The following is a 9,608-nucleotide window of genomic DNA, read 5'->3' as shown; positions in this document are numbered from 1 at the left end:
TAAACAAGATTAGTTTGCAAGGGTGTTAAATTACATGCTTTGAAAAAAGATTTAAAAGATGGTGAGAAGTTGTTATGTGTGCACATGAAGATGTCATTGAACTTTATAATAGAGTTTTACCGCATTTTTATATGTTTATGCGTAAAATGAGAGTTTAAATCACAAAATGCTAATGCATGTTTTTTCAGAAAGATTTGGCACATGGGAAGCACAAAGCATTCATATTTTTCAACACTAAGAATTTTTTTATGAAAGATTCTTGGGTAGCATTCTCTGCAGCAGAAAATGCTGTCGAAAGTAAAATATTTTGCACAACATATCATAACTGTATGATGTGCAAAAAACTAAAGAAAAACGAAGACGCTATAGCCTAAATTTTCGTCACCTCCGAAATCTTACTTAGAGTCGACATTGTTTTTGGCGATTTCAAGTCCCTACTTTGGCACACTTTTATTTCCTCATTAGAGTCCTTTGTTGCATTGAAAAAGGCTTATGTTAACAGCAAACAAGCTAATTTTAATCAAGACCTGGATATTAAGCGCAACATACAATACTACGTGCTTGGTCACCATTAAAAAAAGCCACAGTTTTTTTAGAAGTTCATGACCATTATGGCTACAAAATTTTTTTAACTGTCGCAATTGCAATAGTATCCAAGTTATGTAAGAGATAAAGAAAAAAACACCAAAAAAATGACACAATTTATCTTACACTGGCATAGAAATGTTACATATGTTATAAATGTAAACAGAAAATCCTTGACATAAAAAAACACACTCATCTCTCACTCCATATCTTTTTTAATTAACTGGTATGTTAAATAAGTTAAAAAATAATGACGAATCTAAAAATAACTCTTCAATTTTCCTGTTCTTCTTACATCACATGTCCAGCAGTGAAAACTTCCTCCTAGCACATTAGCATGCTCCATATTTACTTTAATGCAGGTAAAACCAAGTGATTCAAACATCTGTAAAGAGAAGTAGTACTAAATCATCGGCTTACTCATTTGCATTTTCTTTACATCATTATACAATTGGTATCTTAATGGAAACAATTTTCTGAAAATCGTAGGTTTTTGCGCAACTCGGTGTTGGCGAACATTAATTCTCGCAAAATTCGAATTTTAAATTTTGTACAAAGCGAAACATCTTTTTGATTTCCACGAGAAAAAAAAGCATGAGATGAATTTAAAATACTGAATGTAAACACTAAAGTTAATTTCTTTTCAATAATTATTTTTTTTTAGAATAAACACTGAATATTGCGTTTTAATTGGTTAAAAGTTTAGAGGGAAATATTTCGCCACTAACGATTAGAAACTGTTTAGAAACTTCACGCCAAAGCAATTTTTTTGAAGCAAAATCATAACAAACAAAACTATGCACACACAGATACAATTCGCCGGGGATGTCACCGTTTAATTCGCTTCGTGGAAACCCCCCTCCCTTTAGGTTTACCCATCCCTATATGAAAGAGATAAGTTGACTGCAATTTCAGCAGTCTTCTTTATTTTCCTAAGTAAATAACCTTGAAACAAAAATATTGAACAACTCGTGATTATTTCCGGCAATTACTAAATTATAAATGAAAATAGAAATAAATATAAATAAAAATAGAAATATAGGGGAAGTACTTATTTGCAATACATTTGAAAGTTCGGATAGCTATCTTCCAACTGGACTTAGAGCACGCGTTTATGAAGAAACAAGAGATATGCCTGATTAAGCTAATTAATTAGGCTCACGAGGGCCATTTTGATTGAAAATTTATGGTATGAGGTTTGCGGATCTCCTCTTCTCTATATTTTGTATCTATAGGAATATTTATTGTCTGTGCGTTTTTATATGTTAAGATGAATATATCATCATGCTCTCTAACCATGTAAAACCTTAAACCAATCAGTTTTATGATTTTAGCTACAAACGTAGATCTCGAAGCAGTGTACTGCTGAAGCCAGTTAGCAAGGTATAGCTATTCTTATTTATTCCTATCGTTTTAACTTTTTTATTCAGTTTATTATATTATTGTATATTTTTATGTTGGAGTTGTGGCTATCTAGCTAGCTCTTTATTAGCTGCATCTGGCTAAAAAGTGAAAGCAGTAAAATGAAGTTTGACAAAACAAATTTCTTAATTAGTAATCCTTACGCTTAATGCAGTTAGGTGGCTGCACCTTTTATTACTGACATGAGAAATTATTCTAGAAAATAAATTTTTTTAGGTGGACGAGTAACGACGGCCGTTTCCTGTGTTTTTATTTAAACTGAAGTTGTGATAAAGTTTTTTTTGGAAAAAGGGTGTTACACCCATAGCTATGCATGTGGAACACGGTTTACCTGTACTAAGCCATTCACCTGCTGTTAAAAAACAGACTGTTTCCTATAATTTAATTTAAACTGAAGCTGTGATAAAGTTTTTCTAAAAAAGGGTACTACGCTTTTATGGATTGGTCACACGGTTGAACTGTATATACTAAGAGCTCAGCCCGCTGTCAAGATTAAGTTTTGAACATTCAAGGAAACGCAAAATAAATAATATTGGCTAACTGTTTGTAAACTGTGATTTTCTTTTTTTAGCTAAAGTTGTGACAAAATTATTTTTCGAAAAATATGTTACAGCCTAAACACTATTCACACATTTCACTCGATTTTCGCCATACTGCATACCTGTTCTGAAGTGCTCCATCGGGATGTGCTGCACAGTTTACGGCTTTATAAAGTGCGTTATTCTAAATCGCTCATGTGGCGCTAAACACTGGCTCACACAGTTACTTGTGGCTTAACCCGGCGTTTTGGCGCGGGTCCCCCAGCTAGTCTTTGTAATAAAAGCCATATTTTGTGCAAAATGATTGGGCGCAGTTTTATTCTGGTTTCCTTTCAGAGTGTATAATTTACTGGCAGGCGACCCCGTGAATTCTTTCACGAATCACGACTACTGTCTATATTATGATACCCAAAGATGCTAACGGAAAGTAATGGCAGGTTAATTTCTGAGAATTTCCACTGGCTTACGACTAATTATTAAAGGTAGAAAACATACTTTTTGTGTTGGTACTTCCGAACTCTCCACGATTACTCTTTTGTCATCCAACAATAACACATTTATACTTATCCAAGGGCTACTTATCCGCAAAATATGCGAGTCAGGTTTAGCAGGTCTAGGTGCTTCCACTATTTTCCAGCCTGCTTTTTGAAAGATATCTAGCTCATTGCATGGCCTGTCAGGGTTAACGATCACTAAGCCTTCTCTAACTGTGTTAATTGTTGCGTCAATATGCATGCTACCTGGAGGCGAGAAGGACAAAACATGAAGGTTATACTTTTCACCAAGATGGCGTCTCATCCATTCAATACCCATCATATTTGTCACCTGAAACAAACATGTAATAAAAGAAATAAAATGACGCGTATGACCAGAAGCAATTGAAAAGCCGCTTCTATGTAAGTAACCGCACTGCAAACGAGGTAAAGCTCACACTCACTTCTAAATGTTCAGAGCTTTAGTACTTCTGATCTCACTTGGTTAGGTCCTAAATCTTAAATGGTGCTATTTTTGCTGCTGATTTTTCAGGCCTTTTTTTCCGAGTCGTAGAGCGCGTTCCTCCAAAATGAGGATATTGTAGAAAGCACAGCTAGCGCACCTTTGATCTTGGTTACTAGACGGGCTGGTCGACAAAGTAAAATGTTTGCAGTTTACCGGCTGCACCGCACCAGCCAAGTGACGCGCCTATATTTCAGGCCTCAAAAATGGAAATTTACCCATTATCAGTTTGTGAACACCTTCTCCAACTAATGATTTGAATAACAGTCTGGATAATTGGGATTAAAAAAAGCTGGAAGAGTAAGCAAATCCAATAAAACAACTTTTTAATCTGTTCTTATTATCTATTTTGTCGGTCTTTCTGTTTGTATAGCAATATTGAGTCGTGTTAAAGAAATTTTGGACGGCAAATTATCAATCACGAATCTTGCTCGATTTTTCATGTTATAAAGATTTTATATAATTGATAGATTTCACAAGAAATAACTGTATTTTTATTCCGTTTTTTTAAAAAAAATTCCTATCCAAGTCATAAGGAATTACCAGAGGAAAAACTTAATTATTCCTCACAATCGCAAAAAGGGATGAGATATTGAGAATTTCACGTAAAAAAATTCTATACCAAAAAATAAACACATTTGGGGCGTTTTAAGAAAGAATCTAAACAGCTTAACATTTCAAAATAGTGCTCATCTAAAATAAGGTTTGTATTAATCCGGAGAAAATTGTTGTTGTTTATTCTGACTGGCATTTTTAGTTTATAAATTGAAGCCACAATCCACTAAGGAAGTCATTGCTTGCTAAGTGGATCCAAGGGGCCTTTCCTAATTGCTAATTGCTAATTTAAAATAGCGGAACATTTAATATTCATTAGCAAATTATAACCGGCGAGTTAATTTATACAGTTTACAGTGACTGGCGAGTCATAATTTGAGGGAGTTAAAAATTTCTATGACAACAAAATATGTGGAATCGCAGTCCACATTTCAGTTTTTGCTTTAGCATGTTTTCGTTTGCAACATAATATTTTCATTCTACTGAATCCCTGATCCTTTTTGTTTCACAAGGAATCGTTAATAGTTGGTATCAGCAAATCTAACTAAATTCAAAGTATTAATACAAAATGGTTTGTAAAACATTTTTGTACCTTGTTAAGGCGGTTCTATTGACAAGACAACTATGATTTCCGTACCGTTTCATTAGACCGGTACTTTAATGGCTCCCTTTCAAGACTAAAATTAAACTTAAATAATTTCCATATCTGGCTTCTTTGCACGAAAATGTCTTTTCCAACTCTCATAAAATCAGCGGCATCGAAGCATGGCTCGTATTCAGTTGTCACAAATCTACCCTGAGCTGCTAATTCGTGTCTGTCCTTCGTAGATTTTATTTGATATTCCTAATATTGCAAAATTTATGGATGTATTATGGTGTCATGTATTAAGGTGATTAAGCAAACAAAATCTATCGAAAATTAAAGAAATAAATCATTATATTTACTGGATCATACAGCTTGTCTGACATAGTAGCTTTTGGTGCCGCTGTCCATTTAGCACCTCTCGAAAAATATTCCTTTATTAATGTTCGGTATGCACGATATTCAAAGAAACGGTTTTTCCATGCCATAGGTGATTCAATTAATTCATTTCCGACGGCTAAAAGAAAGTCACGAGGCATTGCTGCTTCCAATCCAATTGAAGTAAAATCTGGTGTACTAAATTCCTAAAAATGCACAACAATCTGTTATGTATTTCTCTGCGACGACAACAGCATATAACATCTGGCAAAAGCAGGTGCCAATGGAGGTGAATAAACTGCAACATGCATTTATAATTGTCATACATCCACATTGCCAAAGAAAATCATAGGAAGCAACAGCAGACAGCAACAAAAAACAACAGAAAAAAGATTTACACATAAAAACAGACAGCGATCGACGATAGAAACAAAAAATTACGGAAGACTTAAACATATACGACAACAGATGATCTAAACAGAAACACGACAACAGAAACAAGAGACAGATAACAACGGTAACAACAAACTAAATAAACTGATAACTTCAGATTTCCATAGAAAAAAATGAACATTAACAGACGATACAAACAGACAACAAACAAAAACACAAAGAAACAACAGGCAACGATAGATACCTATAAAGAATAATACACGACAGTACATGATACCCTGACACAACAACAACAAAACAAACAAAAACAATCTGCGACTGACAATGTAAGCAACGATGACGGTTCTTACTTTTTGATGATCGACGATATCGGGGCGTCTGACAATAACGCCCTCCTGGCGCAAAATATCACAAAGTATTTCGACTTCCGCGTTCATCTTATTGATTAACTCCTGAGGGTATTTTTGCCCGCCATGCTTTCTTAAGTAGTCCCACTGTGTTTCACCTGTGCAAGCTTTTACTTCTGGTGTAAGTACTGGTATACATGCATTGTCTGCCCTACCAACAATAACTTCTTCTAGAGGATCCCAGTCATTGTGAGAGTTTACCACTGGAGTTGAATATTGACGAAACGATGAAGTCTGAAATAATTAACTAAAAAGTCATTAACTTGTGAAAAATTCAAGGAAAGTCGCTTGTTGCTATAAAAAAGCATTAAAAATGGCAAGCATAAGTCTTTTTAGCAACTTTGTGGCTTTAATAAAAAATATGCCAATTAATTGTAACTCATATCGTTTCTTAAGCTAGGGCGTTACGCGGTATTCTTTTCCTGTGTATGAAATGCAACATGATACATTGCACTCGCATGTAAAAGACCCGTTGTGGCCCATAAGCAACAATTTCTTAGGTACAAAAAAATTGTTGCTGCAACACAGATCCATTCTATTTTGCTGCAGGAACAAATTTTGTTGCATAAACAAATTTTGTGCTAGCAACATTTTTTTTAAACGTTTTATTGTGTTGCCATTCTCTGCAGGTTGTTACAACACATTTTTGACACATATTTTCTATTAATCAATTAAAATCACCCACATTTAAAATGTTTACATTCAGCATGTGGCTAAAAATAGTTACGCTCATTTATAATATAAACCGTAAACTCTTGCCGTATATTGGTAGCAAAATTGTTTGGTATATTACGAAGATATTTAAAGATATGGTAGACCCTTTTGACACATGTTCAGTATATTCAAAGTATCTCCTTAACATGTCCCCTTTTAAAAACATTTTTATATATTATAAAACATTGATAAATTCTCTACGAGTATATAAGAAAATAAATTTGTGAAAAAAAGAACTGGAACGGAGAAAAATTTTTTCAAACAAACAAGTAAGTTAAAAATTTGTATTGATAAATGTGAAACATGGCTTCTAAACGTACAAATAAAAACGATGGCAATAAAAAAATAAATATTAAAAAGAACAGTATATAAAAAGAAAGTATAACATTATACTTTAGGGGGGGGGGTCACACTAGAATAAAGCATGCTTAGTATAAAAATGAAGCATACTTTGACTAAAAGTCTTTGACTTAAAGTCTTTAATTTTCATACAGAGTGTGTGTGTTTAAAAAAAATAAAATTCGTGACTCATATTCGGGGCAAGATAATGTTATAAAGAAATTTTTTCTGTTTTATCCCACCAAAATAACATTTTTATAGAATAATTTTTCTTAAACTTACTAGAAACTTAGCATAGAAGTTACATCCGTAAAAAAAAATAAAAAAAATTTGATAATTTCAATTCTAAGGGGCTATCGTATTCTTAATGGCAACCAACTTTTAGATGGTACGTTTTCGCACAAAGAGCCCGCTATCACGTTTCAGATACATCTTCTCGGTCGACAAAGCCGTTACGTGATTCTATCTTTCCTTGTTTCGTTTGTAAAAAAGGTTTGTTAGTTTTTGTGGTAGCTACATGCGCAACATGTTCAGGAGCATGAAATGAAACAAGTCCCTTTGCATGCGCATGAAAAAAAATCGTGTCGTCCTCGCTTTATAGCACTATTTTGACATTTTAAGTGTAGTGCATTTTCAAATTAAACTGAATTGGATGACGGAATGCCTGGAAGTTCTGCTCTTTAGAACAAATCCAACGTTTAGACGTCTTCTTGATAAACAAATATTGCTTTTCCTCTTTTCCTGCTCTTATCCTCCTTTTTTTTAGCTAATTATTAAAAAAACTTAGTTTGCGTTTTTAAGTTAACTTGAACAAATCTTACGCACTTCTCATTACCCTGTCACTTCCCACTAGGTATTATTTGTTAAGGAACGAGATATTATATTTTTATACTTTTGTACTTATGTGTACCACACACCATGATCCATCAAAATAGCTTATATGTAATCTTATATGCAATCTCAAATATTATCAAGTTGTGAGGAGAAGCTCTGGTTAAAATATTAATGTTCAGAAAAAAACCATTATCATTGTTACATTATTTCCAGGTCCATTAACCTGTATATCTTCAAACGTAAATTTTCGAAAACTACTAGTTATCGCACAGTGCCGAGAAAAATCTCGGCAATATTTTTGAGTGTTTTTATGTTCTTGTTACATATTTCAATATTTTTGAGCGCATTTATTCTATTATTATTATACTAGTCGTTGCCCGTGGAAAAATCCACGGGTTCTCCCGTCCTTTTTATTTACCCGTCGCAACAAAGTGGATAAAAATATATCGCCTTTGATATTTTCCGTAACATCATTTTCTAACTCAGCGGGGGGTCCGCGCAGAGACAGACAGACGGAATACGGCTATTATTATAAAGACTAGCCGGGAAACCCGGCGTCGAAACGCCGGGTTAAGCCACAAGTAAAGGTGTGATCCGGCATTGAACACTCTGTGGAGCGCTTAATAAGAGCTGTAAACTGTCCCACACGATCAGGTGGAGCGCTTTAGTACAGGTATACAGTATGTCGTTAATCATTTGAAGCGCATACAACATTATAGTGTGCGACTGTAACATATTTTTCAAAAAATAACTTTCCCACAACGATAACTGATATAAAAACAGAGTTTACAAAGTGTTGTTACTCCATCATAGCAAAAACAATCGGTCAATATTATTTTATTTTGTGGAAAAGTCTTTTTAAAAGTTGAAAATTTAATCGTGACACTGGGCTGAGCGCTTAGTACAGTTAAACCGTGTTGTACAGCGTATAGTAATAATACCCTTTTGAAAAAAACTTTCTCGCAGACACAGGGCTGAGCGGTTAGTCCAGGCGTGATTCCCAAGAAAGTTTAAAAATTAATTGTCACAGTGGTGGGCTGACCTTAGTATATACAGGTAAACGGTGTTGCACATGCCCATAGGCGTAACAGCCTTTTACAAAAAACAGTCTGTTTTTAACACTGGGCTAACCGCTTAGTACAGTTAAACACAGTTGAACAGGCGCATAAGGCGTATTACCCTTTTCCAAAAATGTTCATTGCAACTTCGGTTTAAATAAAAACACAGGGAACAGCCTGTCGTTACTCGTCCAGCCAAAACAATCGCTCAGCCATTTCATTTGCAGAAAAAGTTTGCAGAAAAATAATAAAATATGTAGCTATACCTAGCTAGCTAACTGCATTTAGCATAAAAATTATATATTGCTTAAGAATATTGTTGTAGCCAAACTGCATTTTTATACTTTCACTTTTTAAGGAGCTAGCTAAATAGCCACAGCCTCAACATAAAAATAAATGTTGGCTAGGATAAAAAGCTCTTATACCAAACAGAATAGCAATAAGTGAGGCTCTAGCTAGCTAGTAGCTATAGCTAGCTAATCTTCGTTCCTAGCCAAACATCCTAAAACTCGTGCGTTTAAGATCTGTACGTGGCTAAAAAACGTGACAATATATTTATCCTAACATTGAAAACAAACAGAAAACAAATATTACAAATATATAAGGCTTTTAGAAGATAAAAAAGTCAAACAGGCCTACAAACCTCACACACTGACCACAAACACGACCATTATCAAAATGGCCTTCGTTCCGCGAAGATCTTGGATTCTTTCTGGTCGCGAAAATTTTGTTTTTTTTTAAAGAATCAGGCGTTGTGAATGGTATTCCATGCGCGAGCGGTCAAAACAAAGTCGGTAAAAATATA

General features: G+C 34.3%; 1 protein-coding gene across 1 annotated transcript; it reads right to left on the bottom strand.

The window, feature by feature from the left end:
• Positions 1-705: 705 nt before the first annotated feature.
• On the bottom strand, positions 706-6,449 carry LOC130613430 (glycine amidinotransferase, mitochondrial-like). Its single transcript, XM_057434775.1, has 6 exons — positions 6,267-6,449; positions 5,802-6,098; positions 5,043-5,264; positions 4,808-4,941; positions 3,042-3,375; positions 706-970 (listed from the first exon to the last, which is right to left on the bottom strand). The coding sequence occupies exons 1-6, from the start codon at positions 6,447-6,449 to the stop codon at positions 845-847; spliced, it is 1,296 nt and encodes a 431-aa protein (XP_057290758.1). The 3' UTR covers positions 706-844.
• Between the last annotated feature and the right edge of the window lie 3,159 nt (positions 6,450-9,608).

This window comes from Hydractinia symbiolongicarpus, chromosome 11 (assembly GCF_029227915.1).
Source record: "Hydractinia symbiolongicarpus strain clone_291-10 chromosome 11, HSymV2.1, whole genome shotgun sequence".
Lineage (NCBI taxonomy): Eukaryota > Metazoa > Cnidaria > Hydrozoa > Anthoathecata > Hydractiniidae > Hydractinia > Hydractinia symbiolongicarpus.
Note: the sequence above shows the minus strand (reverse complement) of the source record. Positions and strands in the feature narration are given on the sequence as shown.